This window comes from Phacochoerus africanus, chromosome 10 (genome assembly GCF_016906955.1).
Source record: "Phacochoerus africanus isolate WHEZ1 chromosome 10, ROS_Pafr_v1, whole genome shotgun sequence".
In the NCBI taxonomy this organism is placed as follows: domain Eukaryota; kingdom Metazoa; phylum Chordata; class Mammalia; order Artiodactyla; family Suidae; genus Phacochoerus; species Phacochoerus africanus.
In genome coordinates this window covers 80707444-80725161 of record NC_062553.1, presented here as the reverse complement: position 1 = coordinate 80725161, position 17718 = coordinate 80707444, and the positions used below count along the sequence as shown (strand labels likewise).

The 17718-nt window shown below is 38.2% G+C and overlaps 1 protein-coding gene across 1 annotated transcript in view; it reads left to right on the top strand.

Moving 5' to 3' along the window:
• Nucleotides 1-17718, top strand: part of ARHGAP10 (Rho GTPase activating protein 10) — a 370863-nt gene that overhangs the window by 280189 nt on the left and 72956 nt on the right. The window contains exon 19 of the mRNA XM_047799118.1: nucleotides 4790-4940. Coding sequence (XP_047655074.1) covers nucleotides 4790-4940 — 151 coding nt within the window. The remainder of the gene's footprint in view (nucleotides 1-4789; nucleotides 4941-17718) is intronic.

Genomic DNA, 17718 nt, shown 5'->3' with positions numbered 1-17718 from the left:
GGACAAAACTTCAAGTGAAGAATTCACTGTTTCCTCCTCTTCTAAATTGAAAAGAGTATGTTTTAAAATCATTCCTGGTGTTTCAGAGAGAACCATGAGAGCAAAGCTTTATAGCTTAAAAAAAAAATTAAGAACTGAGGCTAGTGCATTAGCAGATAAAGTTAAATGCATATAAAAAGTAGTAATGCAGTCTTGAAACATCCAGGAGAACACAGCACAATGATGGTGAGTCTGTATAAATATTCTCTCATTTTACTCTTTCTAAATAGGTACAGTATAATACAGTTGGTGACTTTTTTTTTTTTTTCAAAGAAATACATTTTGTTTTTAAAATTGGCAAGAGGGTCTTTGGAATCAGAGTTGAGAGTTAAGAGTTGTTTAAATCTTCAGACTGTGGAGATCTGAGCTAATTGTTGAGTCTTTGAGCTTTTATCATGCTACGATGTAAGGAACAGTACTTCTTACCCCAAAGGTTTGTGAGAATGTTAAAGTGCATCAGAGAAAGCCTGCCACATCAGAGGTGTTTATTAAATGTTAAATGTATTAAATGAAAGAGGAAGTAGTTTAAATCTCAGATTTCAGTGCTGAAGTGTGAAAGTGAATATACACAACAATTCTGTGACTCTAGGTGACTTGGGAATTTTGATAAGGGGCTCTGTGTATTGCTTCACTTTAGCCCATTGCTTGATAAGCTTTCCATCGACACTTTCAATTGACTAAACATCAAGTGAGGAATATTTGAGACCCTCAAGAAATTAATGATCTCTCAAAACAGTGGTTGAGTAGAGTAATAAGGGTCTCTGTCCATTTTTATTATTAATTACTGGATGTGATCATACTGCAAATATAGTAGCTACCATTTCTTTCTCTTTTTTTTTGCTATTTCTTGGGCCGCTCCCGCGGCATATGGAGGTTCCCAGGCTAGGGGTCTAATCGGACCTGTAGCCACTGGCCTACACCAGAGCCACAGCAACGTGGGATCCGAGCCGCATCTGCAACCTACACCACAGCTCACGGCAACGCCGGATCCTTAACCCACTGAGCAAGCGCAGGGACTGAACCCGCAACCTCATGGTTCCTAATCGGATTCATTAACCACTGCACCACGACGGGAACTCCGCTACCATTTATTTTCTTTTTTCTTTTTTTTTGCTATTTCTCTGGGCCGCTTCTGTGGCACATGGAGGTTCCCAGGCTAGGGGTCGAATCGGAGCTGTAGCCGCCGGCCTACGCCAGAGCCACAGCAACGCGTGATCCAAGCCGCGTCTGCAACCTACACCACAGCTCACAGCAAGGCCGGATCGTTAACCCACTAAGCAAGGGCAGGGACCGAACCCGCAACCTCATGGTTCCTAGTCGGGTTCGTTAACCACTGCGCCATGACGGGAACTCCTCCGCTACCATTTATTTCTGATTACTGTGGTGCCAAGTGCTGTGCCAAACACTATAAATATTATCCTATTTAATTCTGATAATCACTTGAGATGTAGGTATTATGGCCCTCATTATATAAATGAAAGGATGAGATAATTTATACTCTTTTAATAATTTGTCAAGCCCCCATAGCTGGAATAGCACCCCCTCAAGTTAGCACCTGTGCTTTGGAACCCCCTAATCCGGATGCTAGGTTAGTTCTTGGCAATGATAATGCAGGCGTTCCCTGGTGGCTCAGCTCGTTAAGGATCTGGCGTTGTCACTGCTGTGGCTCTGGTTATAGCTGTGACGCGGGTTCATTTGCTGGCCCAGGAACTTCTGCGTGCTGTGGCTGTGGCCAAATACAACATAGAGTTTATTGGGAAAATGGTTGGTCTTTAGAATCTTTGAAACACTTTATGCCTAATTAGGACTTGAGAAGGTCCCAAGCATTTGCTTGCATATGTCCAGCGCCAGTTTTTCTAAAGTAATTTTTCTGGTCTTTCACATTTAGATTTTGATCCACCTAAGGTAAGTATAGAATGCCATGGAATGACTGTCTAAATAGGTATTTCTCAGCCTTGACTACTCAGAAGAATCACCTGGGGAGCATTAAAATGAAAACCAAAGAAAACAAAAAAAAAACGCCAAAGCCCAATTGTCATTCCAGATATTCTCCCCTTTTTCCCACTTTATGAAATATAATCGACATATGACATTATGTTTAAGGTGTGTAACAACGATTCGAGGTATGCATATGTTGCAGCAAGTTACCACAACAAGTTCAGTTATCCTCTATCACCTCACATAGTCACAGTTTTTTTTCTTGTGATGAGAACTTTTAAGACCTGCTCTCTTAGCAACTTTCAAATATGTAATACAGTCCTGGTAACTATGGTTACCATGCTGGACAGTGATACTTCCCCAGAACCTATTTATTTTATAACTGGAAGAAGTTTGTGCATTTTGACCATCATCATCCATTCCCCAAGTTGCCTCTGGCAAGCACTAGTCTGTTCTCTGTTTCTATGAGTTTGTTTTTGTTTTGTTTTGTTTTGTTTTTTGACTGTCCCATGGAATATGGAGTTCCCGGACCAGGGATCAGATCTGAGCTGCAATTGCGACCCATGCTGCAGCTGCAGTAATGCTGGATCTGTAACCCACTATGCCAGGCCAGGGATTGAACCTGCATCCCGATATGGCAGAGATACTGCCCATCCCATTGTGCTACAATGAGAGCTCCTTTGTTTATTTGTTTTTAAGATTCCGCATATAAATGAGATCAGAAAGTATTGTCTTTCTCTATCTGACTTACTTCACTGAGCACAGCACCCTCAAGATTCATCCGAGTTGTTGCAGGACTTTCTTTTTCAGGGTTGAATAATATTCTCACAGGTATTCTGATGTACACTGAAGTATTCCGAAGACTTCTGGAGACCCAGCCCTGGGCTGTCTTGGGAACAGTCACACTTCTGGGTCCCATTCTTCGTAGTCTGGCTCTGCAGACAGGGGCTGCTCCTGCACCCTGCTCCCCATGCCCTCACACTGTGTGATGTGGGTGACGGTGATGGTGGCAGAGGTAAAGGAGGGAGAGGGGAAGTGGTTGTCTGCATTTGCATCGTTCCAGTCAGTGTGATCTCTGGGAAGGTCCACTTGGAAGGTTATCAGCTATTCAGTGACAGTTCTCGGGGTAGAACTTTTCCAGTGTTTATTTAGACTTTAGTGATACGGGCTCAGTGTGTTGTTTGGTTTCCTTGTCCACTCCCATTCCAGAGGCATGTGGCATTTTTGTAAAAATCAAACAGCAGCGAGCCCACAAACTCTGACCAGTGTCAGTCACACACAGGTGCTAGTTTCTTTCAATGGAATTAAGTTTTCCCATCCTTGCTTCTCTCCTGCACCAAGGTCATCCACTTCTCACCCTAACTTCTCTCCTGTTCTCACCTCTCCACAACCTTCTTGAAGAACAGTGACAGATGGTGGTAAAACCAGCTATGGATGACAGTCTAGACAGCAGAAGATTCTGAAGGCAGATACGTAGTTTGCGCCTTGCCAGAGCGCCGTATAGGAACACAGAGTCTGTGGAAATACAGTATTCGCAGGTTAGCAATTGGAGCAGTCAATTCAAGTTTCACTGGCAAATATTTGTCCACAGTAATATAAACCACTTTTTATTCTGTTGACACATGAGGGGGCAGTATGGTACTACAAAGCAAATGCTCTCTTGAAATTGTTTATTTTTATTGGTAGATAATAGTTTTTAGGTGAGAACTTTTCCACTGTGAATATAATTCTGACATGTTTGTTAGTTATTAAATGGGATGCATGTATGTCATACCCTCATGCGTCTATACAGGTCATGTGCCTGCTTTTATTCAAATACATACATAATAATCTCCTTGCAACAGTGGGGCTTTGACGCAGTGCTTTTTATTCTGAGTTTTGTCTTGATGGTTTGTTTAATGCTAGCTAGCTTTCTTCCTGCATCCACCTTTAGCACATCAGCCCTCTGGAGATAAAGTGTCTGTTAGGGTGATGCCTAAATATTTTATGTTAAGACTTCATTGAAGGCTGAAGGGACTCCAGTGTTGTTGTAGGCGGGCTGAGCCGCTATGGAAGTTCTTTTGTAAATGACCTCTGTGTGATATGCTTTCCTTTTTTGGCACAGTGTTCTTTTCTCAAAGGAAAAAAAAAATTGCTAAGCAGAGAAGCAGTGCATTTAATTAATGTTGCTATTGCCAGTAGATGAATGACGTTGTCGGTAATGAAGGTGCTAATATCCTAGTTTTCGTAAATGGAGGGTGAGCTTTTTTAAGGAAGTTGGAGGATATTAAACAAATTGATAAAATCTGCAAAACTTTGCATGGGAAAACGTATGTGATACTCCGAAAGGTAATTTCATAAGCACAGGCTATTTTTAAATGAGTAAAGAATATTTGCAGTCGTATGTTTCTGTTTATGTAGTTTGAAAAAAATGGAGTCTAGCGTTTTGGCGTCAGTATAACCCTGTGTGAAATTGAATGGGATATTTGTTTTTAATAGTTTATCCCAGTTACTTCCTTTGTGGGTGAAGAGCCGTGGCTGGTGTTGTCTCCATCTGGTAAAGATAGTGGGACTTGTTTAGTTGGGGCATGAATTTATTTGGGAATATAATGGCTCGATGTTGCTTTTACTTAATGAGAAATTGCACTTTGAAATCTTCTGTTAGAAACTAAATAAAAGACTTAGGACTTGTACCCAAATTTGAAGGAATGGATTTTTGGCTCCAGCCCCTTTGGGAAGGACTCCAAATCAAATGTTTGATCCTGGTATACTGTCCAATACCCGGGTTTCTGTTTCCGGAAGACAATTAATGTGGTTTATGTTTTGATGGCAGATTTTTAGGACCCTGCCTGATGCGACCTTGCCTGAGCCAGTCTCCCTGTCAACATCACCCCCAAATGCTCCACCAAGGCAATCGAAGAGGCAGGGCCAGAGGACAAAGAGACCCGTGGCTGTGTATAACCTTTGCCTTGAACTGGAAGATGGTAAGATGTTCATTGTGTTTCTCTTCTTGGCCGTCTGTGAAGAAAAATGGCATATCCTGTGTCCCCAGGGCAGGCCCTGGTTTCTATCCTCTGTGTCTTAATTTCCTTTCCCCTCATGATTATAATTTTTGAGATTAACAAGGAGGGTAAGTCAGGCTTTCTTGTCAGGGAGAGAATGCAAGTTTCAGTGTTGTGTTTGTTGTGCATGGTTCTTTTTTTGTTTTGAAAAGACAGCTTAAATTTCTTTTTCGGGAGACTTGTGTGACCTCCTGTGAGGTTACATAACCCCGAGACAAGTGGCAGAGAAACTAAAATTAAAGCAGAGCTTTTACTAGAGGAGCAGATTGAGTCTGATGTTAAATGCATTGAGATCAAAGGCACAGGTCACCATTGCATTGGGGTCTATGCTTCTGCATCAGCATTGCCCTGTTTTTCTGACTTTCTTCGGAGGCGGGTATCTCATCATAAGGAGGGAGGGCTTGGCTAAGTGATCGGGGCTGCAGTGGGACTCTGACCAGTGGAATTCCTCGCTTTCCATCCAAGCTACCTTGTTCCAAATCACTGTTGTCACGTGGCCACAACTGTCTCAATATTGCCGGATTGCCTTATTTTTACCGAGAGCCTAGAAATCAGAATCTGAGTACTGATCCCCACAAAACAAGACTGTAAGTCATATCGAGACCACCAGTTGCTGATTTGTAATCATGGGGTTACTGATGTAGAGAAGATTTAAACTACTAAGGTTTTATTGGTTTGGGGGTATGAAGTGATTGTCAAAGGGAGGGAGAAAAGGAAAATAGAAACAAATACCATACCTCCATCCCAAGCAGCTATATAATCATATGTCTGAGGAGCTAATATCCAAAGGTCCATGCAAGCAAATAACAACTGTCTTTAACTCTTGGGGGTCTGTGCAGGAGGCTTCAAAATGCCTCCTGTGAAAACACCAAGGGCTCAAGTATTCCGATATGCTTTTATTTTATTTTATTTTATTTTTGTCTTTTAGGGCCGCAATGGCGGCATATGGAAGTTCCCAGGCTAGGGGTCTAATTGTATCTGTAGTGTCCAGCCTACGCCACAGCCACAGCAACTTGGGATCCGAGCCGCATCTGCTACCTATAGCTCATGGCAACACCAGATCCTTAACCCACTAAATAAGGCGAGGGATCGAACCCGAGTCCTCATTAATGCTAGTCAGGTGCATTAACCACTGAGCCACAACGGGAACTCCCCGATATGCTTTTAAATTGATTAAGACATATATACATATGATACAAGTGTTAGTTTTACAATCAGGTCCTTATTTTCCAGAGGAAGGGCATGATTTTTTAAAGTCAACCTGTAATTTCAAAGCTGCCTTTTAGCTGTTAGTTTCAGCTTCTGAGCCCAGCTAACTTTTTATTCTTTTCTTTTTTTTTTTTTTTCTCACTTTCACTCTCTCTCAACAGAGTTGCTAATAAGGAGTAAAACTGACTGGTTTGAATTGCACCTTTTCTACTATCTCACTTGTCCTCTGGTGGAAGTGTTAAAAAAAATAGTGAACAAGGCAAATGATGGAAAGTAGGAGAGGGGAAAAAAATCAAGGAGACATGAAATAATACCTTCATTGGTGCATCCACCCTTGAGCAGACCTGAACTGACTATTTTTTGTAAAGGAAATGACCCAAGAGGGACTGTTTTTTTTTTAAAGCTCATCTAGTTTGGGTTTTTTTTTTTTTTTCTTTTCCCCATTCACTATATGCAACCTGAGCGACAATGCCAGATTCTTAACCTGCTGAGCCACCAGCAAACTCCTACTTTTGGGGTAATTTTAGGAATTGAATCATAACAGCCAGTCGTGTGTACATAGTGAAGTAATCTTTTGATCACTGGGTTGTTGAGTGATTATTATTAATGGGTAAAAAGCTTCTTAAGTGGTATTTAGTACATCTTTCATGTGACTACTCAAAATTATTATATGGCCTAAAAATTAGCTTTCCTAATTTTTAGGCCATATAATAAGTCTTTAAAAATAATTATAAGGAAAAAAAGGAGATTGACAAATATTTAATTCCTTCAATCTGTTTTCACATTCATTATTTTATTGTATATTTTATGTTTTATTCTACATTTTGTATTTTATTTTTCATTTTTTTCTCAAATGTTATTTTTTTATTTTTTGTTTTTTTAAGATGATTTTTATTTTTTCCATCAGAGCTGGTTTACAGTGTTCTGTCAATTTTTTACTGTACAGCAAGGTGACCCAGTCACACATACACGTATACATTCTTTTTCTCACATCATCATGCTCCATCATAAGTGACTAGATAGAGTTCTCAGTGCTATAGAGCAGGATCGCATTGCTTACATTTTGTATTTTATAACTTTACATTAGTCCTCCTTGATTGCAGCCTTCTTTTTTTTTTTTGATGTTGTAAGAATCAGTAAAGTCAAAGATTTTCGTCAAGGAATGATTTTATTTTATCTTAGAGATCATAAGGTAAAGCAATTAAAAACTGTTTATCTCCCTCACCGCAAGTTGTAGCTAGGCTTTAATGGAAGTCAAGTTGTGCAAAAAAGAATTATTTCAGAGAGGCCAAAGTGGGATCCATGTTTTGCATAGTCTAAAAAGGAAAATAAATAAAAAGTGGTGAAAATCCTTTGAAAAGGCACATACAGGGAAAGGGTATTTAAAAACTGTGTTATTGATCATCATTTTAGCATATTGAAAACTATACCCCTTCAAAAAAAGTCGCTTGGAGTTTCTGCTGTGTCACAGTGGTTTTAAGGATCTGGTTTTTCATAAATAAATAAATAAATAAATTTGGCCATACCCACAGCATATGGAAGTATACACATCCATCTATCTATCTATCTATCTATCTATCTATACACACATATATATTTGGCCGCACACATGGCATATGGAAGTATATACATCTATATAATATTGCTTCTTGTCACTAGCACTTAAATGTTTTTCAGTAGCCTAAGAAATCTAATTGTCAACTCTATTTGAAATTTCCAAAAGTTCCAACACTTGATGTATTTTTTTTCCAATTGGTGGTAATTGAGTCATTCCCTCTGTTTACCTAGTTTTGGTTGAGGTATGCCTTTTAGCCAACTCTGGTTGACTCTTCTTCCAGATTTTATAGGGTGTCATGGTTCTGATAGAAAACTTAAATGTAAGTATGTTTTCACACCCACCCCGCCCCCCATGTATTCACTGTAATACAAGTTAAATTTGACTTAATAAAATCCAGGACAAATTATTTTTGTCTAGAAGTTAGGTAGATTGTTTGCCAAGATTCAAGGAACTAGATTGGATGACCAGATATCTTCTTCAGCTCTATGATTTGGTCACAGATTTGGCATTTGATGGAAGTGGTTTGTGGTATGTTGTTTCTTCTTCTTCATCCAGGAGGGCATGGAACTATGTGAAGAACCAAAGAGCTGACCCTGAGAGACACTCAGGATTGGTTTCGGTCCAGCATCAGGCAGATCGAAAAGTCATTATTAGCCATCAACAAGCCTGTCAGCATGAGCCGAAGTAGGAAGAGGAGAATCCTAGCTGGCATGAAATAGGACAGATAGCATCTCTGCTGTTGGACATAGTTTTTGTTATATTTTTTTCAACCCCTCCTTCCCCCCACCCCAGTTTAATTAAAGACATTTAGTATCTTTAACAAAGGCTTTAATTGGCATTGGCACTTTTAGCCATTCCGCATACACAATGCTCATTATTTTTCTTTGTCATGTGTGATTTAATTATATTAAACTTATTTGTAGAAGACTTTAACATTTCTAGTTACTTGCTTAAGGATCTCTTACTTGATGATTAATGTGCACTGAAAGGGATATAGTATCTAGTTAGATTTCTTTGAGTAGACCAGCTGTTAAATCTTTTCTGAAATTCTGGTCTTTTATTATTTTTCAGAAGTGATGTTGTTTATTTTCACATAACATCGCATAATCCCAAGAACCTCAAAGCCGAGTAGATTTGGCTAAGTCAGTTGTTGTGAAATAGCAGAATATGAGGTAGGCTGCTAAGTGCTAAAAAGAAGATGAAAAATCAAAGACCTCTTTTTATTTCATTCTCAAGTTATCTTTATGTTTTTATTTCCTTACAACTGGTGGTACGAAAAGCTAAGTGTATGTTGTATATGTGTCTGCTCCTGCCCACTCCAAATTTATGTTCTTACTACATCTTTTTAAAAATTATGTTTCAGATGTACAGCACTGTCATTTGACATCTGTAGACACTACAAAGTGGTCACCACCCCAAGTCTAGTTACCATCCATCACCATAGAGTTGACCCCCTTCACCATTTCACCTTCCCCTCTGGTAACCACTAATCTGTTCTCTGTCTCTTTAGGTTTGTTTTTGTTTTATTTTGTTGGTTTTGTTTTTTAAGATTCCACATGTGAGTGAAAGCATACCGTTTTTGTCTTTTTCCCTCTGGGTTACTTCACATAAAATATCTCTCTGTTCCCTCTATGTTGTCACAAATATCAAGTTTTGGTTCTTTTTAACAACTGAGTAGTATTCCATTGCACATATGTACCACATCTTTATCCATTCATCCATCTGTGGATACTTAGGTTGTTTCCATATCTTGGTTATTGTAAACAATGCTGCAATGAAAATTAGGGTGCATAATCTTTTCAAACTAGCATTTTTGTGTTCTTTGAATAAATACCTGGTAGTGGTATAGCTGGATCATGAGGTATGTCTATTCTTAATTTTTTAAGGAACCTCCATACTGTTTTCCATACTGGGTGCACCAAGGCACATTCCCACCAGCAGTGTATGAGGGTTCCCTTTTTCTCCACACCTCTCTAGCATTTTTTTTTTTTGTCTCTAATGCTAGCCATTGTAACAAGTTATGAGGTGATATCTCATAGATAAGGTTTTGATTTGCATTTTCATAATAATGATGTTGAACATCTTTTCATGTGTCTTTTGGCCTTATGTCTTCTTTGGAAAGTGTCTGTTTACATCCTCTGCCCATTTTTTAAATCAGGTTGTTTTTGTTGTTTGAGTTGTAGGAGTTCTTTATATTTGTTGATTTTTGGGTATTAATGTCTTACTGGATATATGATTTGCTATTAACTTCTCCCATTCACTAGGTTACATCTTCATTTTGTTGATGGGTTCCTATGCTGTGCAGAAACTTTTCAGTTTGATATAGTCTGATTTTGTTTATTTTTGCTTTTGTCTTCTTAGTCTTTGGAGTCAGATCCACAAAAACATAGCTAAGACTGATATCATTGAGGTTACTACCTATGAATTCTCCCAGGAATTTTATGGTTTTGGCTCTTACATTCAAGTGTTTAATCTGTTTTGAGTTAATTTTTCTACGTGGTGTAAGATAGTTGTCTAATTGCATTCTCCAATTTCCTTCCTGTGTCTTAACAGTTTTCATTTGATAGGTCTTGCGTCTCCTTGGTAAAATTTATTCCCAAGTGTTTTATTCTTTTTGATGTAATTGTAAATGGGATTGTTTTCTTAATTTCTGTTTCTGGTAGTTTGTCATTAGTGTTTATTAGTGTATATAAGAATACAGATTTCTGTGTATTGATTTTGTATCCTGTAACTTTAGTGAGTTCATTTATTCTAACAATTTTTTGGTGGAGGCTTTAGGGTTTTCCATCTACAGTATCGTCTGCATATAGTGATTTTCTTTTTCCTTTTTTTTTTTTTACTATTTTTTTATTACTCAATGAATTTATTATTACATTTGTAGTTGTTCAATGACATTAAAATCCAATTTTATAGAATTTCCATCCCACAATCCCAGTGCATCTCCTCATCCCCTGAACTGTCTCCTTTGGAAACCATAACTTTTTCAAAGTCTGTGAGTCAGTATCTGTTCTGCAAAAAAGTTCATTGTGTCCTTTTTTCAGATTCCACATGTCACATTTGATGTTGGTGTCTTATTGTCTGACTGACTTCACTTAGCATGATAATTTCTAGGTCCATCCATGTTGCTAAAAATGCCGGTATTTCATTCCTTTCAATGGCTGAGTAATATTCCATTGTGTATATATGTACCACATCTTCTTGATCCACTCCTCTGTCAATGGACATTTAGATTGTTTCAATGTCTTGACTATTGCAAACAGTGCTGCAGTGGACATTGAAGTACATGTGTCTTTTCAAGTAATGGTTTTCTCTGGATAGATGCCTAGGAGTGGGATTGCTGGGTCAAATGGTAGTTCTATGTTTAGTTTTCTGAGGCATCACCATACTGTTTTCCACAGTTGATTGCACCAATTTACAATCCCACCAACAGTGTAATAGGGTTCCCTTTTCTCCACACCCTCCCCAGCACGTATTATTTGTAGACTTTTTGATGCTGGCCATTCTGGCTGGTTTAAGGTGGTACCTCAAAGTGGTTTTGATTTGCATGTCTCTAATCATGAGTGATGTTGACAACTTTTCATGTGTTTTTTGGCCATATGTATGTCTTCTTTGGAGAATTGTCTGTTTAGATCTTCGCCCATTTTTTGATGGGGTTGTTTGTTTATTTGGTATTGAGTGGTAGGTGTTCATAAATTTTGGAGATTTAATCCCTTGTCAGTTGATTCACTTGCAAAGATTTTCTCCCTCTCTCTGGGTTGTCTTTTCGTTTTGTTTACAGTTTACTTTGCTGTACAGGAACTTTTAAGTTTAATTAAGTCCTATTTGTTTATTTTTGTTTTTACCGTGGATCTAAAACGGGGATCTGAGAAGATGTTGCTGTCGGTTTTAGGTCAGAGAGTGTTTGGCCTAAGAGTTTTATACTATCTGGTCTTATATCTAGGTCTTTAATCCATTTTGTGTTTATTTTTGTGTATGGTGTTAGGGAGTGTTCTAATTTCATTCTTTTCCATGTTGCTATCCAGTTTTCCCAGCAGCACTTATTGAACAATCTGTCTTTTCTCCATTGTATATTCTTACCTCCTTTGTCATAGATTAGTTGACTGTAGGTACATGGATTTAATTCTGGACTTCCTATCCTGTTTCACTGATCTGTATTTCTGTCTTTGTGCCAGTACCATACAGTTTTGATGATTGTTGCTTTGTAGTATAGTCTGAAGTCAGGGAGCCTGATTCCTCTAGCTCCATTTTTCTTTTCCAGGATATCTTTGGCTATTCTGGGTCTTTCATTCTTCCAAACAAACTTTAAAATATTTTGTTTGAGTTGTGTGAAAAATGTCCTTGGTAATTTGATAGTGATTGCACTGAATCTGTAGTTTGCCTTGGGTAGTATAGTCATTTTGATAATATTAACTCTTCCAATCCAAGAGCATGGTATATCTTTCCATCTATTTGTGTTATCTTTGATTTATTTCATCAGTGTCTTAAAGTTTTCAGAGTACAGGTCTTTTGTTTCTTTAGGTAGGTTTACTCCTAGGTATTTTATTCTTTTGGATGCAATGGTAAACGGGATTGCTTCCCTGATTTCTCTTTCTTATCTTTCATTGTTAGTATATAGAAATGCTGTCGATTTCTGTGTATTAATTTTGTATCCTGTGACTTTGCCAAATTCATGGATGAGCTCTAACAGTTTTCTGGTAGAATCTTTAGGATTCTCTAGGTATAGTATCATGTCTTCTGCAAATAGAATAGTTTTACTTCTTGCTTTCCAATTTGGTTTCCTTTTATCTCTTTTACTTCTCTGATTGCCGTGGCAAGGATTTCAAAAACTGTGTTGAATAGTAGTGGTGAGAACAGACATCCTTGTCTTGTTCCTGATCTCAGCGGGAATTCCTTCAGCTTTTCACCATTGAGAATGATGTGTGCTGCGAGTTTGTCATATACGGCCTTTATTATGTTGAGGTAGTTTCCTTCTATGCCCACTTTCTGAAGAGTTTTTATCAGAAATGGGTGTTGGATTTTGTCAAAGGCTTTTTCCGCGTGTATTGAGAGGATTGTATGGTTTTTATTCAGTTTCTTAATGTGGTGTGTCACACTGATGAATTTGCAGATATTGAAGAACCTTTGCATCCCTGGGATAAATCCCAGTTGATCATGATGTACAATCCTTTTAATGTATTGTTGGATGCTGTTTGCTAGTATTTTGCTGAGGATTTTTGCATCTATGTTCATCAGTGAAATTGGCCTGTAATTTTCTTTTTTTGTGATATCTTTGTCTGATTTTGGTATCAGGGTGATGGTGGCCTCATAGAATGAGTTTGGGCGTGTCCCTTCCTCTGCAACTTTTTGGAATAGTTTCAGAAGGATAGGTATTAGCTCATCTCTAAATATTTGATAGAATTCACCTGTGGTCCTGGACTTTTGTTTGTTGGAAGTTTTTTAATCACAGTTTCAATTTCAGCTCTTGTGATTGGTCCGTTCATCTTTTCTCTTTCATTTTGGTTTAATCTTGGAAGATTGTACCTTTCTAAGAATTTGTCCATTTCTTCTAGGTTTTCTGTTTTATTGGTGTATAGTTGCATATAGTAGTCTCTTATGATCCTTTGTATTTCTGTGATGTCTGTTGTTCCTTCTCCTTTTTCATTTCTAATTTTATTGACTTGAGTCTTCTCTCTCTTTTTCTTGATAAGTCTGGATAAGGGTTTATTAGTTTTGTTGATCTTTTCAAAGAACCAGCTTTTCGTTTCATTGATCTTTTCTATAGTTTACTTAATTTCTATTTCATTGATTTCTGCTCTGATCTTTATGAGTTCTTCCCTTCTGCTAACTTTAGGTCTTGTCTGTTCTTCTCTCTCTAGCTGCTTTAGATGTAAAGTTAGGTTGTTTATTTGAGCCTTTTCTTGTTTCCTGAGGTAGGCTTGTATTGCTATAAACTTTCCTATTAGAATGGCTTTTGCTGCATCTCATAGGTTTTGGAGTGTTGTATCTTTGTGGTCACTTGCTTCTAGGTATTTTTTAATTTCCTCTTTGATTTCTTCAGTGATCCATTGGTTGTTTAGTAGCATGTTGTTTAGTCTCCACGTGTTTTGTGTTTTTTGCGGGTTTTTTCTTGTTGATGTCCAGTCGTATAGCGTTGTGGTTGGAAAAGATACTTGATATGATTTCAGTTTTCTTAAAGTTACCAAGGTTTGGTTTGTAGCCCAGGATGTGATCAATCTTAGAGAATGTTCCATGTGCACTTTAGAAGAATGTGTATTCTATTGCTTTTGGATGGAATGTCCTATAATATCTATGAATTCCATCTGGTCTAATGCTTCATTCAGGGCCTGTGTTTCCTTATTGATTTTCTGTCTGGATGATCTGTCCATTGCTGTAAGTGGGGTGTTAAAGTCCTCCACTATTATTGTGTTATTGTCAATTTGTCCTTTTAAGGTTGTTAGCAGTTGCCTTATATATTGTGGTGACCCCATGTCGGGTGCATAGGTATTTAAAATTGTTACATCTTCTTCTTGGATTGATCCTTTGATCATTAGGTAGTGACCTTCCTTGTCCCTTAAAATAGTCTTCATTTTAAAGTCTCTCTTGTCTGATATGAGTATTGCTACTCCAGCTTTCTTTTGATCTCTGTTTGCATGGAATATTTTCTTCTATTCTCTCACTTTCAATTTGTATGTGTCCCTAGAAGTGAAGTGGGTCTCTTGAAGACAGCATATATATGGGTCTTGTTTTTGTATCCATTCAGCTATTCTTTGTCTTTTGGTAACATTTAAGGTAATTTTTGATATGTATGTTTTTATTGCCATTTTATGAATTGCTTTGGATTTGTTTTTGTTGCTTTTTTTCCTTCCCTTCTTCTCTTGTCCTCTCCTCTTGTGGTTTGATGACTATCTTTAGTGTTGTATTTGAGTTGATTTTTCCTCCTTATTTTGTGTATCAATTGTAGATTTTTGGTTTGCAGTTATTTTGAAGTTTTGATATGAGAATCTATGTATATATGAGATTGTTTTAAATTGTTGGTCTCTTAATTCCAAGTGCATTTCCAATGTCCTGCATTTTTACCCTCCTCATGACTTCTGATTTTGGTGGCATAATTGTATGTGGATGATTTCGTATCTTTACCGTATGTATACCTTTACTGGTGAGACTTGTCATGCTTTTGATTTGTCCTTCAAATGTGAAAGAGAGCCTTGCTGGGTAAAGTAATCTTGGTTGGAGGTTTTTTCCCTTCATCACATTAAGTATATCATGCCACACCCTTCTGGCCTGCAGAGTTGCTGAAATAACTTTATCGGGGTTCCCTTGTATGTTATTGGTTTCTTTTCTCTAGCTGCTTTCAGTGTTTTGTCTTTGTCTTTAATTTTGTCAGTTTAATGTGTGTCTCGAGGTATTCCTCCTTGGGTTTATTTTATATGGTACTCGTTGTGCTTCCTGGATTTGAGTGAGTGGTTCCTTTACCATGTTAGGGAGGTTTTTGGCTATTATCTCCTCAAATATTTTTTTCTGTCCCCTTCTCTCTCTCTTCTCCTTCTGGCATCCCTGTAATATGAATGTTGGTGCATTTAACGTCTCTGAGTTCTCTGAGACTCTTTTCATTTTTTTTCACTCTTTTTTCTGTTCCACATTCATAGTTTCCACTAATCTGTCCTCCACCTCACTTATTCGTTCTTCTGCCTCCTGTATTCTGCTGTTAGCTGCTTCTAGTGAATTTTTTATTTGTTATTGTATTTTGCATCTCTTCTTGTTTAAGTTTTATATTTCATCTCTTTGCTCAGAGTTTCCTGTAAGTTATCCATCTTTCCCCCCCAGTTTATTTCCAATGTCTTGCATCATCTTCAGCATCGACAGTGTAAAGTATTTTTCCTGGAGGCTGAGAATCTCCTGATCACTTAGCTGATTCTCTGGGGTTTTTTCTTTTTCCCTCATTTGAGTTGTAGTTCTCTGTCTTTTCATTTTTATATGTTTTTGGCATGGTGACCTCTTTGCAGACAATAGAATTGTAGCCTCTCGTACTTCTGGTGTCTGCCCCCCTTGTGGCTGAAGTTGGTGGGGGGCTTGCTGTAGGCTTCCTTATGGGAGGGACCGATGCCTGCCCACTGGTAGGTGGAGCTGATTTCTGTCCTTCTGGTGGCTGGGGCTTTGTCTCTGGATGGGATTAGAGATGGCTGTGTGCCTGGGGGGGGGGGTCTTTAGGCAGGCTGTTTACTGAGGGGCAAGGCTGTGATCCCACCTAGATTGTTGTTTGGCCTGGGGCTTCTCAGCACTGATGGGTGGGGCCAGATTTTTCCAATATGGCCACTCCAGGGAAAGGCACACTGCTGAGTATTGCTGAGAGCTTTGCTTCCAATGTCCTTCCCCCACAGTAAGCCACATTCACCCCTGTTTTCCTCCAAGAACTGCAGTCAGGTTTGACCCAGATTCCTATGGAGACTTTCCTTTCCCCTGGGACCCAGTGCACATGAAAGTTTGTGTGTGCCTTTTAAGAATGGGTTCTCCATTTCCACCATTCCTGTGGCACTCCTGTGCACAAGCCCTACTGGCCTTCAATGCCAGATTTTCCAGGGGCTTTTTCTCCCAGTGCCAGATCCCCACACATGGGAGTTTGATGTGGGGCTCAGAATTCTCACTCCTCACTGCAAAGGTTAGTCTTTGTGTACCAGTTACTTTCCAGTCTGTGGGGCTTCCCACCCGGGAAGTATGGGGTTGCTTATATCATCTAATCACCCCTCCTACCTCTTGATGTGGCTTTCTCTTTGTCTTCTGGAGTAGGATACCTTTTTGAAAGTTTCCAGTTCATTTGGTTGACAGTTGCTCAGCATTTAGTTGTACATGTTGTTGTTTTTAGGAGAGAAGTTGAGCTCCAGTCATTGTATTCCTCCATCTTAATCCTGCATATAGTGATTTTCTAATTTGGATGTCTTTTACTTCTTTTTTTCTCTGATTGCTGTGGTTAAGATTTCTAAAACTATGTTGAATGAAAGTGGAAAGAGTGGGCACCCTTGTCTTGTTCCTGATCTTACAGGAAAAGCTTTCAGCTTTTCACTCTTAGAGTATGGTATTAGTTGTGGGCTTGTCATATATGGCCTTTATTACATAAAGTTAAAAGTCCTCTAACCCCACTTTGTTGAGAATTTGTATCATAAATAGATATTTAATTTTGTGAAATGCTTTTTTGACATCTATTGAGATGATCACATGATTTTTATCCTTCATTTTGTTAATGTGATATATCATGTTGATTGATTTATGAATGTTGAACCAATCTTACATTCCAGGAATAAATCCCACTTGATGATGGTGTAAGCTCCTTTTAGTATATTTAGTGTATTGTTGGATTCAGTTTGCTAATATTTTGTTGAGGACTTTTTCATCTATGTTGATCAAGGATACTGGCTTGTAGTTTTCTTTTTTTCTTTCTTTCTTTTGTGGTGTTCTCATCTGGTTTTGGCATCAGGATGATGTTGGCTTCATAAAATGTGTTTGGAAGATTTCTTTCCTCTTCAGTTTTTTGGAAGAGTTTGAGAAAGATAAGTATTAAATCTTCTTTGAGTATTTTGTAGAATTTGCCAGTGAAACCATCTGTTTGGGTTTTTATTTGTTAGGAGATTTCTGATTAATGTTTTAACCTCCTTACTAGTAATTAATCTATTCAGATTTTCTATTTCTTCATCATTCATTCTTGGAAGGTTTTATATTTCTAGGAATTGATCATTTTTTCCCCTGGAAAATTGTTTGTGGTAGTCTCTTATGATTCTCTGTATTTGGTATCAGTTGTTCCCCCCGCCCCCAATTTTACTTAGTTTTGTTCTCTCTCTTTTTTCTTGGTAAATCCAGCTAAATGTTTGTCAATATTATCTTTTCAAAGAACCAGCTCTCAGTTTCATTGATATTTTCTATTTTTCTTTGTTTTTAAGTCTCTATTTCATATATTCCCACTCT